Source organism: Notolepis coatsorum (genome assembly GCF_963971535.1).
Source record: "Notolepis coatsorum genome assembly, chromosome: 6".
NCBI lineage: Eukaryota > Metazoa > Chordata > Actinopteri > Aulopiformes > Paralepididae > Notolepis > Notolepis coatsorum.
The window spans coordinates 49,352,486-49,369,172 of NC_140170.1; the positions used below are offsets into that span (position 1 = coordinate 49,352,486).

The 16,687-nt window shown below is 42.3% G+C and overlaps 1 protein-coding gene across 1 annotated transcript; it reads left to right on the forward strand.

Moving 5' to 3' along the window:
- Window positions 1-384: 384 nt before the first annotated feature.
- dnaaf4 (dynein axonemal assembly factor 4) lies at window positions 385-12,755 on the forward strand (the record flags this gene model as incomplete). The annotated part of the gene is made up of 9 exons (XM_084316904.1): window positions 385-507; window positions 3,913-4,060; window positions 4,202-4,335; window positions 4,995-5,196; window positions 5,314-5,459; window positions 6,030-6,139; window positions 6,233-6,386; window positions 6,522-6,627; window positions 11,381-12,755. The coding sequence occupies 9 exons, from the start codon at window positions 385-387 to the stop codon at window positions 11,494-11,496; spliced, it is 1,239 nt and encodes a 412-aa protein (XP_084173030.1). The 3' UTR covers window positions 11,497-12,755.
- Window positions 12,756-16,687: the final 3,932 nt, after the last annotated feature.

Below are 16,687 nucleotides of genomic sequence, written 5' to 3' on the forward strand. Positions count from 1 at the left end.
GTACTGAACAGGACTGAACAGATAGACTAAACAATATAGATTGAAGCCTGTATTTCTCAACCAAGGTGCACAGGCATCACCCACACTTTCACAATTTCCCCGAGGAATTGTCTAGTTATTATTATTATTATTATTATTATTATTATTATTATTATTATTATTATTATTATTATTATTATTATTATTATTATTATTATTATTATTATTATTTAAGGACTATTTACATATCGCTCATCCTCTGAATTTCGCGCGTCACCATCGGAATCACAGGCCGCCGTAGAGGCAAGTGTGGGCGGGTCCTGGGGTCGCTATAGTAACCAGACGCGACTCGCTACTTCCTGAAAACCACAGACTGAGAACAGATACAGAAAACACGATTTTAAAATGCCTTTGATAATTAAAGACTACACGTGGACACAAACAGAATCTACTGTTTGTATTACTGTACCATTAAAGGGAATGAAGCCCGGGAAGGTAGACGTACTTTCTTCGGACGAATATTTGAAGGTAAGATTATTTATTGCTGGCTATAATAGTATAACGTTACCGGTAACTTTGCCCCCGGTCAGCTGAGAGTGTCTTTGGCTGCTCGTTTCACCTCAAATTTATATTCTATGATACACATTAAATACATAGACGTATTTGTATATTTTCTACATACTCTAACGTTATAATCACAATGTGTCTCTACAGGGGCGTAGCTGGGGGGGGTAGCTTAGGATGATTCTGATAACAAACTATCATTACACATGGGCAAAACAGAGTCCATTCTCTTCGGTTCAAATAACAAACTCAGCAAGACCGACGGCTTCTCAGTTACAGTGGGTGACAATATTGTCACAAGGAAAGAAGATATTACCTACCTGGGTTCCATCCTAGAGGCAAATCTTTCCTGTGACAAAATGGCATCCAATGTAATAAAAAAAGTCAACCAACGAACTCGTTTCTTGTACCGGATCTCCTCACTGGTAAACAAGAATACCCTGAAGACTCTAGCAGGAGCACTCATTCAAGGGTACTACGACTATGCTTGCACCTCATGGTACCAAAGCACCTCAAAGGCACTAAAAACAAAATTACAAACATCTCAAAACAAACTGGTCAGACTACTGCTTGACCTTACTCCTAGAACCCACCTCACCCCTGCCCACTTTGACAACCTAGGATGGCTTAGAGTAGTCGACAGAGTACAGCAACTTGCAATGGGCCTGGTCTACAAGATACACTACACGACCAAGGTACCCATGTACATGACTAAATACTTCCCAAAGGTCAGTGAATACCACGATCACAACACCAGAGGGAGCTCCACAAATCATGTTAAACCCAGATTCGGCTCAAACAAGGGACTAAACACGTTTCGCAATTATGCCACATCAATGTGGAACGCCCTACCCAAAGCTGTAAAGGAATGTGAATCACTACCCACTTTCAAAAACACTCTCAAAAAACACCTAAGGGAGACTGCAACTCGAAACTGGCCCCTGTAAATGTCCGAACACAACCCCCGCCAACACCCCCCCCCCCCCCACTCCTACCCCCCCCCCCCCCCCAACCACCTCCAATGTACAGTCCCACCCCCACCTACCCAATCCAATGTACAGTTTCTACGCCTAATGTATATACTCTTTTCTTTCTGGACTCTTTTTGTATCACAAATACAGTACTGTAATTGCAAATCTGGTATGTCATAAATGTATAGATGTAGCAGTACTGTCTATCTGTATGTCATGTATGTCATATATGTTACGATGAATTGGAAATGGGGGACCCTGGTGGAAACAAGACGAAAGTCTTTCTCTGGTCTGCATCCCCTTAACAATTGTATGTATTGAGCTGTACTGCACTGTACCCATTCTGCAATCTGTTAATAAAGTTTTCATTCATTCATTCATTCATTCATTCCAAGGGCCCAGCACTGAGAGGGGGCCCCCAATTTTTTTTTTTTTTTTTTTTTTTATACTAGACATCACTCAGGTGTATTATTGATGCTCTCATTGATACTATGTTTGTTTCTGAAGTGTGTGTGTGTGTGTGTGTGTGTGTGTGTGTGTGTGTGTGTGTGTGTGTGTGTGTGTGTGTGTGTGTGTGTGAGAGATATATAGAGAGAGAGGGGGGGCTTTGGTAGACTATTGCATTGGTCCATTCATTGAAGATGAACGCAATGCGACATCCTTTACTAGGCTCACCCACCAACAGTGCAGGTGCTGAACTGCTGATCCGAATGTATAGGTAAAAACCATATTATGCGTTTTCATCAATAAAAAAATGGCCAAGAAATTTCTGCTTGCGCGCTTACGCGCGCTCGCATTCACTGGGGGCCTACAAATACATTCTTTCATGGGGCCCAGAATCTGGAGCTACACCCCTGTGTCTCTATCTCACTATGAATTGAAAATGGGGGACCCTGATGTAAACAAGACAAATGTCTTTCTCTGGTCTGAATGAATGAATGAAAACTTTATTTAACAGATTGCAGAATGGGTACAATACAGTACAGCTCAATACACACAATTGTTAAGGGGATGCAGACCGAAAGACGTTCGTCTTTACATCAGGGCCCCCCATTTTCAATTCATATAGACATTTGACATACACACCATACATGACATTTATGGCATAGGGACATACAGGTATTTAGTACTGTTACATTTGTGACATATACGATATTCAAATATACAGTACTGTTACCCATAGATCCTGACAGAGTATATGACAGAGTATATATTATGATGGGGAGGGGACTGTACATTAGGAGGGGGTGGGTGGGTGGGAGAGAGATATACATACGGCGGGGAGGGAATATGTGGTGGGGAGGAGACTGTCTATTAGGAGGGGGGGGGGGGGGGGTTGGACATTTACCATGGCCAGTTTAGAATTGCAGCCTCCCGTAGGTGCTCTTTAAGAGCGGTTTTGAATGTGGGTAGGGATTCACATTCCTTTACAGCTTTGGGTAGGGCCTTCCACATTGATGTGGCATAATTGCGAAACGTGTTTAGTCCCTTGTTTGAGCCGAATCTGGGTTTAACATGATTTGTTGAGCTCCCTCTGGTGTAGTGGTTGTGGTATTCACTGACCTTTGGGAAGTATTTTGACATGTACATGGGTACCTTAGTCGTATAGTGTATCTTGTAGACCAGGCCCATTGCAAGTTGCTGTACTCTGTCGTCTACTCTAAGCCATCCTAGGTTGTCAAAGTGGGCAGGGGTGAGGTGGGTTCTAGGGGTAAGGACCGGTCAAGTAGAAGTCTGACCAGTTTGTTTTGTGATGTTTGTAATCTTGTTTTTAGCGCCTTTGAGGTGCTTTGGTACCATGAGGTGCAAGCATAGTCGTAGTACCCTTGAATGAGTGCTCCTGCCAGAGTCTTCAGGGTATTCTCTTGTTTACCAGAGAGGAGATCCGGTACAAAAATCTAGTTCGTTGGTAGACTTTTTTTATTACATTGGATGCCATTTTGTCACAGGAAAGATTTGCCTCTAGGATGGAACCCAGGTAGGTCATTTAATCTTTCCTTGTGACAATATTGTCACCCACTGTAACTGAGAAGCCGTCGGTCTTGCTGAGTTTGTTATTTGAACCGAAGAGAATGGACTCTGTTTTGCCCATGTGTAATGATAGTTTGTTATCAGCGAGCCATATGCAGATTTTGCCTAGTTCCGAGCTGAGGGAACTAGTATTGGAGTATCCAATACACACAATCCCCTTAACAATTGTGTGTATTGAGCCATACTGTATTGTACCCATTCTGCAATCTGTGCAATAAAGTTTTCATTCATTCATTCATTCATTCATTCATTCATTCATTCATTCATGTGTTCCCTCATTTGAACTTCCAAACAGAGCACTACAAAACTGACATAAGATGCCTTGTTGTGTAAAGTGTCTGACTACTATGACCCATTTGCGCTGCAGGTCCATTTCCCACCGTTTCTATTCGAAGCGTTCCTATTCGAACCGGTAAACGACGGCAAGAGCACTGCGAAGCTGGGAAACGGAGTTGCCGTTATCACTCTACAGAAAAGGACAGACAAACTGTGGGATCAGCTCATGATATGTAACAGTAAGAAAGCAGATCTGGCTGTGTGTTCATATCACAATAGCAGCACCACATAATTCTACAGCTATAGCTACCAAGCTTGTTGTCCATTTTGGACGTTTTTCCACAAAGCACTCTTGTTGACATGGTGTGAATCTCTTTCAGACGATAAAGAGAGAATGAAAGAGATGAGGGAAATGGCACTCTTGAAAGACCAGGAAAAGTCTGCTATGGAGTCCAAAGCCAAGGCTACCAAAAAGCGAGAAGAAGGGAAATATGCATTGCAGACAATGATGAAGGTACTACACGGTTCAGTCGTTTAAACCTTTATTTAAACTTGAAAATGTCACAGAGGCCTTCTTTTACATGTCGAGTGACAGACAAGTAAAAAAATATATATATATTGTTGACCGAGTCACCTGGGGAGCAACAATAATGGGTTCATGACGACAAGGTCCTTCTTTAGCCTTTAATCGGCGTGGTTTATTTCACATTGTATATGCACCATGAGACCTCTCTCTGTGAGAGGTAGATGGGGAAGAGATCGAGGGGGGAGGGAACAATCCCTTATATACCCTCTTACCTGACATCAGCTACAATAGCTACGTCTCCTTGCGCCTATAGCGCCCTCTTGTGGAAACAGTTAAGCAGTTACATACTATCATATTAACACATAAACTCAACATATATATATATATATATATATATATATATATATTATAGTTACACAAAACACAAGATAAAAACAAAGAAAATCAGCTCAAACGGTTACACGTTGATAGTGGTTTGTGATCATGGGTTTGAACTGTAGGTTGGGGGAGTATGATGAGAGTGATAATACAGGCCCCACCACAACAAAGCCTACACACATCATCTTGTGTCCACAGATATAATAGGCCTATATTGTGAATTTGTTCTGGGGAAACATTGTCATTTTCTATCCTACTCCATTCGTCAGTTTGAGCAGGAGGAGAAAGACGGGATCCATCAAATGAAGGAGAATGAACGTGAAAAAGCCACAGCCGAATTAGAGGCATGGAAACTACAGCAGCAGCAAATAGCCACGGAGGAAGCTGAACTGAAACTTCAACGTCAGAAAACCAACCAGGACAATATGAAAACCATAACAAAGGCACACGAACACAGCTCTTCAAATGGAAGTGAGGTCAAACGTAGTAAAAATCAGCTGTATCCTGGCTTGGGCAGACTTTTTATTCAATCCTTGCTAACTGTTTTTTTAATACATTCATTTTACATATCTGTCTCTCCACGTGTAGATCAGAGAAGCAGCATTGACTCAAAAAGCAAGACAAAACTGATGGATTTGCCACCTCCGAGATCCACTGGAAATATTCAAATCAAATTCACCCCCCGGGTGTTCCCCACTGCTCTTAGGGAATCTCAAGTGCCGGAAGAGGAAGAGGTGAAAGCATTTTCCATTGTCCATCGTCCGTTACTGGCATGTTGTCTTTGAGCATCTCTGATTAGGTCTGATTTAGTGATCATAAATCAGCATGTCATTTTATATTATACCGGTCCACCTCCTATGGTTTTCATTTGCTCTAAGTAGATTAGCAGCTAACTGGTTACGCCTGTGAGGAGAGCATACAGTAAACAGGGATGCACTGATAGCGTTACTGGCAGTGGCATCTCATAGCTGGTTAAAGCAGGGTATCTGTGTCCTAGACATTCTCCAATACTCCCAACTGCCAGAAATCAAAGCAAAGTGATTTGATTTCCTGCCAATTAGATCTCCAATGAAAATGGAATATATCTCAATAGTTTTTGTCCAGTGACTCCAAACTAATGGTTCATGTCTATAGCTACTGCTCACTAAAGGTAATATATCAGATTTGCACTTGGCAAATACTTAAATCATGTTTGGTATTAGCCATGAAAAAGTGGTATTGATGCATCCCTATGCTGATTTCATTAACACAAGTGATGTTGGGAATTGTATTTCTATGTCAAATAAGGATTTCTTTTGAAACAGTGGCTCAGAAAACAAGCTGAAGCAAGGCGGTTAGTAAATGCTGACCTTGAGGAACTGAGGGACCTGCAGGGAGAAGAGAGGAACCCTGATTGGTTGAAGGAGAAGGGAGAGTAAGTAAAATCTCTTCAACAGATTTGGCCATTTTGAATATTAGATGGGCTTTTTTGGAAGTTATATAATCAATAATTTAAATACTTTCACAGCAAATTGTTTGCAAACGGTAACTATCTGGGTGCGGTGAACGCCTATAGCCTTGCAATAAAGCTGAACAGGAAGATGCCAGCTTTGTATTCGAACCGGGCAGCGTGTCATCTCAAACTACGAAACCTTCACAAAGCTATGGAGGATTCCTCTCAGGTCTGTACTGTTGCTGTATGGATCACTGTTGATCTGGTGTGTGCGCTATATGTTCCAGGAGACAATCTGCATTATTGAATTATGTGCAATTAATGAAATGTAAAGTAACGAACACCCACTAATCATTCTCTGCAGGCTCTTGATCTGTTGACACCGGCAGTTGCTGACAATGCATCAGCCAGAGCAAGAGCCCACGTACGGCGAGGAACTGCCTTCTGTGAGCTGGAGCTCTTCGCAGAAGGTTTGTAACAAACAGCAACAACCGGGAATAGAGCCTTTTTTTATTTCATCTTGAAAATTCAATAGCTTCCCTATGATTAGCAGAAAGAGAGTTGTTGAAGCAGTGTTCCTATCTGTTTTGGATTACAGAGATGTGATTTATAGACATGCAGCGGCTTCCACTCTTAAGCCCTTAGACTCTGTTTACCATTCAGCCATTAGATTTATCACCGGTGATAGTTATGGTACTCTCCATTGTATCCTATATAATAAGGTCGGGTGGGCCTCTCTGGCAGAGAGACGTAAGTTGCATTGGAATCTTTTTATTTATAAAGCCATAATTAGAGATTGTCCAAATTATATTAGTTCTTTATTGGAATGGACCACTGGACCCTGTCGTACACAATCCAGTTTCTTACACTTAAAGAGTGCCTAGAGTTTGTACTGAACTTGGTAGATCTGCTTTTGGACTCATGGAATACCCTGCAGGAAACACTGAAACTAGACACTCTACTGTCTATGGGTCGGTTTAGAACCTTAACACATTCAGGGCCAGACCCGAGATATCTCGGGTTAACTTGCGGAAGCTTGAGCGCCAAACCCGAGAAAAGTCGGGTTTTCATCGTTATTTCTTTTATTCGATATTTCCATTCATTATCCATCCAGGGAGCCTGGTGTTATCATAGGGAATGAGTCTGAGATCCCAAAAGTGCAATACCGGCTGCATCCTACCAGGCGCCGGTATCGAGCACCCTTTGAAACTCGGTGTCTTGGGCTGTGCGTCGATTATATAGGTCCGGGCAGACTTTTCCATGTCGGGCAAGGGGAGCGGTTGTCCTGATCAGCTTGAGGAGCGTCAAATGCTCCAGATGGATGATGTATGGCGGATTATGTTGGCGACACGATCGACACCAATACTGGGACTCGCAATCAGATAATTGGAATATTCTTTTTGGGGCACATCCTAGTTAAGGTAAGGGCTATTGTTGTTATATCAGAGTTGTTATATCCTTTTTTCCCACGGTCTACTCACCATGTCCGTCTTTTTGGGTGCCGTCACCTTTTTTTCCGCACAGTCAGTGTTCTGTCCCTCCACCCCTCACTAGGACGGGTGTGGGGGCCCGGACCCTCCCCAGTGTTCTGATGGTCGTAAAGGGGACCTCAGCGGGTACATTTATCGGGCCTTCACGTCCTGCTCCGCTCCTGTTGTCCAATAGAGCGTAGCAGAACGCTAGACAAGAACAAAATGTAACGAAGGTTATCCTATAACCCTAGTTACATGAGTTCTTGTGAGCGTCCTGCTTTCACGACTCGGGAAGGATGAGCACGGCCATGCTCCACGGTTATATATGTGACCGGAAATGGGCGTGGCCGGGTAGATGTGGCAAAAGACTTTCAGTATATGCAGTAGGTATTAACGAGTTAGTCCAACAGGGAGGTGTAGTGGTTATGTCATTTTCGTTTTTTCCTGTTCCACCCTCTGTTTAATGTATTTCCCCATTGACCATTTCTAAATCGGCTCGTTTTAGATAAAGCACGTTGGCATGGTGTGCCTTTCTGTGCGTATTCATCCACAATCTATAGCTCAACATGAAAATATTCGCAATTAAACGTAAAGCAAAATAACAACGTTTATGTTTTTGTTCGCTGGGAAACTACACTGCTATTTGGCGCTGCTGACTGACGTCACCACAGCGTAGCCTTCTGCCTGTAGTCACAGACCTAGGATCAGATTTCCCTTACATTCGATAAGCTTAACAATTCGTACAATGGGAAAATAACTGACCCTGAATCTGTGGCTAGTATCTCTCTGGTGATCATATCCATTTATCAGATGAAGCCAAACACCATTTCTAAAAGCAACAACCACGTTATCATTATTTGTATTCACTGCATATTAAATCACTGTAAATACTAATGTAAATCATTGTTTCGTTGTACATATTGTGTATAGTTTATAATGTTATTGTTTTTACGGCGGGCTCTACATGCCCCGATTTAAAATGGTTATCTCCTCTTTGTATACTTTTTAGAGAATATGCTATACAGCGTTATATATATCGTTCTTATTTACTTTTGTCCTCACAGACAAAGTATTCTGCCAGGGAACTTATGGACACGACAGTAGTAGTTATACGTTTTTTGAGCTTGTAACGTTAGTTAGCTATCGTGGTATCAGCCGGCCGTGACGTGTAGCTAGCTTGCTAGCCGGCATGATGCAGGTCTGAGAAGAGGACCTGCACATTTTACTCTGTCCCGAAACGCCTCTACATGCCCCAATTTAAAATGGTTAACGACAGTAGACATTGCTAACGTCTAGTACGTTTAGCGAGGTAACGTTAACATTAGCTAGCTAGCTAGCTAGCTTGGTATCAAAGACTACTCTCAAAGTGGAAATGGTAACAACAGATGAGGTACTCAAAAAACTGAGCGCCCTCCACTCCAACCTAACAAGGCCACTGGCCATGACAACATCCCCTCCAAATTCCTCAGAGACTCAGCAGCCGCCATCACCCCAGTCATCACACACATAATAAACATCTCCATAAAACAGGGTCACGTCCCCAAGGACTTCAAAATTGCGAGAGTGACCCCTCTGCACAAAAAGGGCAGCAAATTAGACCCAGGCAACTACCGCCCTGTTTCTATTCTTACCTCCATCTCGAAAGTCATGGAAAAAATAGTCTACGAACAGGTCGAAAAGTACCTAGCGGAAAAAAATCGAATCTACGAATTCCAATCTGGCTTCAGAACATCCCACTCCACTGACACATGCCTTCTCTATTTGAACGACCACATCAAACAAGAGGTGGACGCGGGCAAATACTGCGGCATGGTCATGCTGGACCTACAAAAGGCCTTCGACGCTGTCAATCACTCCATTCTGATTGACAAGCTAAAAGCAATTGGTTTTGATAGTCTATCAGTGAGCTGGATGCAATCCTACCTTGAGGGGAGAGAACAGATGGTGGAGGTAAACGGTACCCTATCCCCCCCCCCCCCCCTCACAGTGAGCTGTGGTGTTCCACAAGGAAGCATACTAGGACCGCTACTGTTCCTAATTTATGCAAATGACATGTCGTCAGCTTGTGACTGCAACTTGTTCTTGTTCGCGGACGACTCAGCCCTGCTGGTCTCTGACAAGTTGCAGGTTGAAAAAACCCTCAGCTCAGAACTTGGCAGAATCTGCACCTGGCTCGCTGATAACAAACTATCATTACACCTGGGTAAAACAAAGTCCATTCTCTTCGGATCAAATAACAAACTCAGCAAGACCGATGGCTTCTCAGTTACAGTGGGTGACAATATTGTCACAAGGAAAGACGAAATTACATACCTAGGTTCCATCCTAGAGGCAAATTTTTCCTGTGACAAAATGGCATCCAATGTAATCAAAAAAGTCAACCAACTAACTAGATTCTTGTACCGGATCTCCTCTCTGATAATCAAGAATACCCTGAAGACTCTGGCAGGAGCACTCATTCAAGGGTACTACGACTATGCTTGCACCTCATGGTACCAAAGTACCTCAAAGGCGCTAAAAACAAGATTACAAACATCACAAAACAAACTGGTCAGACTACTACTTGACCTTACTCCTAGAACCCACCTCACCCCTGCCCACTTGACTACCTAGGATGGCTTAGAGTAGAAGACAGAGTACAGCAAATCCACTCTCAAAGAACTCCTACGGGAGACTGCAATTTGAAACTGGCCCCTGTAAATGTCCTAACCCAACCCCCTCCAATGTACAGTAAATGACCTAACCCAAGAATACACAAAACCCTCCTCTTGGAACCAAGTATGTTTTCGTCGATATTCCAATGTACAGTTTTGCTTGTACAGTTGTACAGTACAGTGTGGATCAGGCGACAGCACTGAACAGGCTGCCTACTGGTAAATGTAGTTCTTTTTTTTTACGACAAATTAAAAACCTTATAACTACCTTATTTCAACCAAAAACCCTTAAACAATAATGTTAGTGGTAGAAGGGAACTCATTTTGTGCAAAAATGGAAAGCTTGCCAATGTTCATGCGGCAGAATTGTTACAATAGCCGATAATCCATTTTCCCAATGATGAATCCCTATACGGATGGAACAACCAGTGACGTCAGACTACACCTCCCTATAGAGCGTAGCAGAACGCTCACAAGAACTCATGTAACTAGGGTTATAGGATAACCTTCGTTCAGTGCTGGTCAGCATTATTGGCACTCCTAGCAACTCTCACCATGTCTTAAATACTTTAGCTCTACTCTGAATATTTGTTTTTATGATTCTCAACATCACGGAGCAGAAACCCGTCATTCTATGACTCGAACATGTAATATTGCATAACATTGTTATAGGGTATGGTTACATATTTGCAGGTAAATTGTTAAACACTGTTATTAAACTTGCTCCCACTGTGTGTTTCTTGAGAGAGCAACATTTCGATCACATAATCTCTAAAGATATTTTATCCTGACGAAGATCCTTCGTAATCAAAACACTGATCTCTCAATAAATGCACAGTGGGAGCAGGTTTAACGGTGTATGCATTTTGACGTTGTTCCTCCATTTGTCCTGCACCTGATTACCAGAGTGGGCGTGTGTGCTCTACTTTATGAGTACATTGCAGGTAACATTTCTGAAGAGCAGGCACTCATGTTCATATGTTATACCAGTAGAGGTCAGTACAGACACATTTTCCAACTGACCATATCTGAGTAACTTACCTACTGTAATGCTAATACCATCACTGTTGCTAATTATGTGACAATTATGTCCACAGGTCTGCAAGATTACCAAGCTGCTTTGAAGATCAGTCCTCAAAATGAAGCTCTACAGGCAGATACACAAAGAATCAGACTAATAATTCAAGGCAGTGGGCCGTGCTCTGATAAATAGGTCAACAGCTCCAAAACAGAAGCCATGCTGATCGGTACCCCACACCAGGTCCGGTCATCCACCATCACCACCATCTCCTTCTCCGGTCAGGACATTCCCCTCTCCACCCTCGTCACCAACTTGGGCGTGAAAATGAACCCCCACCTCACTTACGAAACTCATATCAAACACCTCTGCAAGACCTCTTTCTTCCACCTCAGAAACATCACTAAACTCCGTTCCTCACTCACCCTGGCAGATTCTGAGAAACTCGTCCACGCCTTCGTCTCATCCAGGCTGGACTATTGCAATGCATTCCTCATCAGGATCCCTAGTAAAAGCATTCAAAAACTGCAAACCATCCAGAATAGCGCTGCTAGGATCCTGATGAGGGTGCGCAAATATGATCACATTACCCCCACCCTCAGATCACTTCACTGGCTCCCCGTGGAACACAGGATCGAGTACAAGGTCTCCCTCCTCACTCACCAGTGCGTACACGGTGGTGCCCCTGCCTACCTCAAGGAACTCCTCACCCCCCAGTCCTCCTCACGGCTCACGCTCCCTCCGCTCCGGCACAGCCTACCTCCTCAAAGCCCCCAGGACTAAGCTGCACACCATGGGCGATCGAGCCTTCTGCTCTGCCGCACCCAGACTATGGAATGCTCTCCCCATCCACCTGAGAGCACCACAGTCCGTCGAGGCTTTTAAAAGGGGCCTAAAAACTTTTCTTTTTAACAAGGCTTTTGCCTGAATTCTTCTTCTACTTTTATTTTTACTTTTATTCATTTTTATTTAATTTAATTAAATTTTTTATGTTCTTCCATTTCATTGGTTGTTTTATTCATTTTAATTGTTTTATTCATTTAACTTTTTATCTTTATCTCCTGTAGCACTTTGAGATTTTCACAAATATAAAGTGCGGTACAAATTGAATTTATTATTATTATTAATAAATAAGAGGGTGAAATGTATTTTTTGTATGACAGCATGTTTTTCCAGTGTTAAACTGTAAGTGTTACTACTACTAATGCCAAGTAGAAGTTGTTATTCCAGGGGTTTCTTTTGGCCAAGGTGGATTATTTTGTGTGTGTATTGAACCTTTATTTAACCAGGCAGAACAAATTCTTATTTACAATGACGGCCTGGCAAGAGGACAAAAGGACCAGTTGTGTGTGTGCGTGTGCGTGTGCGCGCGCAAACAACTCTGTGACAAGAGTCCTTGAGGGGGATCCATTTTCAAAGTCTTTTGCATCTTGTTCCAACTGCTGGGAGCAGCAAATTGGAAGGAGGATTGACCAAAGGAAGTATTAACAGGTGTATGTGAAGGAATGGATCCCCGATCAATGAGTTAGGGGGTGGTTGAAGGTGCACAGACGAAAGGTGAATGGATGGGGGAGGGTAATGGGGTGGAGGGGGTTTACTATTCTGCCACATGTATCAAATAAGGAGGGGTCAGACCAAGGAGAAGTACAGGCACTGAGCACTTGAACGTGACCATATTTGGGGGTCTGCTATGGGAATAGCTCATGCGGAAATTAATAGGATCTCAAACTATCCACCTCATCCAAGATCTGTGACTTATGAACTCTCTCCAGTTGTATAGTATGGCATATTGTCTACAATAAAGAACTATTTTATTTATGACTGCATGTTCTTTTTTTTTTAGAAGGGTGGTAAGTAAAATTGAGGGATCATAATAATTTTTTTTTTTTTATCCACTTTTTCTCCCATTTTCTATATTTTCTCCCATCCCAATTTCGTATCATCCAATTCAACCCTCCCCTGTCACGAACGCTGTTTCATGCCTCCCACAAGCCGGCTGCAATGTGGACTAAGTCATACATAGCACAAGTCCCCTCCGGTACTTGAGGTAACAGCAGTCGCATCTTTTCACCTGCGCAGCTCGATCTCAGTGGTGAGGAGTAACGTGTGGGAGGCTCACGCTGCCCCCGACACTTCCTGATTCCACTGCGCAGGCGCACCAACCGACCTGTAGGAGTCGCTGTCCACAACGCCCGATCCCCACCCATCAGTTTCCCACCCCCTAATACGGCCAATGTGTATTAGCACGGACGACCAGCTAAACTGAAAGCAAATGTGGAGCGCTGGGCTCGAACAGGCGAGCCCAGCGTCTCCAGATTTCGTGGCGAGCGTCTTAATAATAATTCATAATCAAGTCAAGTAGGGCTGCAACTAATGACTAATTTGGTAGTCGACTAATCTGCCGATTATTTTTTCGATTAGTCGACTAATCGAAAACCAATGTAAACAACAACAATTTTTTTTTTTTTTTTTTTTTTTTTTTTTAATTACCTATCTTTGTGAAAGTGGCTTCTCAGCTCTGGTCCAGCTGAAGACAGAGCAGAGGAACAGATTGGACATTGAGCATGACCTCAGAGTTGCTTGTCTACCATCACCCCAGACTTTGAGACTCTTGTCAGGACCAAACAACAACATCATAACATGATGATCCCATAGCAAATTAAAATAATGACTCATGAAACATTTGAATTTCGATCTTTAAGCCACTTTAAATGAAAATGTATTTGAAGAACAATACAGCAATCACTCATAACAAGATAAATAAATTAAATAATACAAATTAAAGTGGAAGTGTACTTTAAATAACTTTTGTTTGCTGTGTGTGAGAGGAGTCCGTGTGTGTGTGTATGTGTCTTACTCTGATCGCTGTGTGAGTGAGGAGTGTGTGTACTGTGTAATTTGTGTGTGTCTTACTCTGATCGCTGTGTGAGTGAGAGGTGTGTACTGTGTAATTTGTATATGTGTGTGTGTCTTACTCTGATCGCTGTGTGTGAGTGAGAGGAGTGTGAATGTGTGTGTGTCTTACTCTGATCGCTGTGTGTGAGAGAGAGGAGTGTGAATGTGTGTGTGTCTTACTCTGATCGCTGTGTGTGAGTGAGAGGAGTGTGTATGTGTGTGTGTCTTACTCTGATCGCTGTGTGTGAGTGAGAGGAGTGTGTATGTGTGTGTCTTACTCTGATCGCTGTGTGCGAGTGAGAGGAGTGCGTGTGTAATGTATTGTGTGTCTAGTCTGATCATCATCTCCTGCAGGGGAACAATGTTTTCAATGTCCAACATTTGCTATGGGATCATCATGTTATGATGTTGTCTGGAACCCTGAGAAGCCACTCTCACAAAGATAGGTAGTGCACAAAAAAAAAAAAAAGATTAAATAATTTTTTTTTAATGACTAATCGACGCAACAATTTCTCGTCAACGATTTTTTATAATCGACGTCGTCGATTATGTCGACTAATCGTTGCAGCCCTAAAGTCAAGTCAAGAGTTTTATTTGTCACGGCATACGGATATACAATGAAATGCGGGTGGTCTTGCCCGCAACGATGTGCAATTGGTACAACATATAATAGAATCCAATAAATAAAATAAAAATTGTGCAATAAAATTGTGCAATAACAGGTAGCAGGTAACAATAATTTTGTGCAATAACGGGTAACAGTTAACAGTAGTAGTAATAGTAGTGCAATACACTGTTACTGTTGCTAATACTAATTTAAAGTGGCCTTTCCTTTTGGCAATAAGTGAGGGTGCGTGCGGCCTGAGTGTGTGCCCGCTCATGCTAAAGTGTTACAGTGGTACTCAATGTTCATTGTTCAGGACTCTGATGGCCTGGGGGAAGAAGCTGAGCCTAAGCCTCTCTGTCCTAGTAGCTGGGGTTTACATCAGGGTCCCCCATTTTCAATTCATAATGACATTAATGACATACGCAACACACAGATATATATCATGACATTTCTGACATACAGGTACAGTACTGTTACATTTGTGACATACAAGATATGCAAATATACACTACTGTTAAACAGAGATCCTCATTGAGGCCCCTCCTCCTTTCTCATTAATGCCACCCGTCACATATACATGAGAGTATATCATATTATGAAGAAAAGAAAAAAAGACATGAAGCGACATTACAAAGCAGGCCCATTCCTGGATATTTAGGGAACTTGTGTTGCTAAGTATTTGGTTACATTGTAGTGAGAGTTAGGTAAGGTAAGGTAAAATAAAATAAGTACCTTTGAATGAATGAAAACTTTATTTAACAGATTGCAGAATGGGTACAATACAGTACGGCTCAATACACACAATTGTTAAGGGGATGCAGACCATGTGTACTGAAGCAGGTATTTGTTTTCAGTACAGTAGAGGTCTTGTCCCATTAGATGAGCTGTGTTTAAATATCCAGGGGCTAAAGGATTTCATTTCACAATCCAGAGACAAGACCCCCATAAAAGTGTCATGCTTTATATATTATTTAACGTATTGCTTTCTTAGCTCAGCTTCCTGCTTGACAGCTTGCATAAATCACAGACATGTGTGATCTATAATATGATCGACCCCTTATTAAGTCATAGTACTCAGGGGTAGCCTACGTGTTATAATTTGTCCACACACAGAAAGGATGAGGATGCTATTTTAGGCTGTCATCTTTTGTTTATTGATGGGGCATGTGTCTCATTGATTAGGCTACAGTGGTGCTCTTTTTTATTTTAATAATTTTGCTGATAACAGCAACGCGCAAAATAGTCTCGACATCTCTCACACACACACACACACACAGACTGAGGATTCGTGAGGAATCAAATGATCACTAAGTACAAAGAATGTTTTGAGCACGCTAGATTGGTTACGCGCGCTACAGCGAGGAGCGCGCCACCTCCACAGTTTACCGCACAAGCGCTCCATTTGTATACCTACTGTATGTTACTATCTATCTTTTGTTGTTCTTGTCAGGCATGACATGATCGGAAGCAGCTGTAATTGAATTGATTTCATCATGAGCGCGCCGAATAAATCAATGGAAAGAAGGTGAGTGATGATGATGGCCTTGCCATTTTTGTTTGTGGATAATTCAATTAATCGACAGTTTCATATTGATTATTTATGCCTATAATATGTCAGAAGAACTATTCCCAGGATGATCATCACAAGGCATCTATATTATTAGCCTATCAAATATAGATTTCGACCATTAGAATATGTGTGTAGTATTTGGCATTTTGAGTCATGCAGATATGCAGTTAAAGACGCGCATTACCAAGATGGGCTGAGCACGCTTTGATATGTTTTCCTATCCTGATGCGCCGGATGGTTATTCAGCTGCATCTCAGGGTAAATGTTTGCCATACTATATACAGTGTACAGTATAGATTGAAACAAAGTTGTGT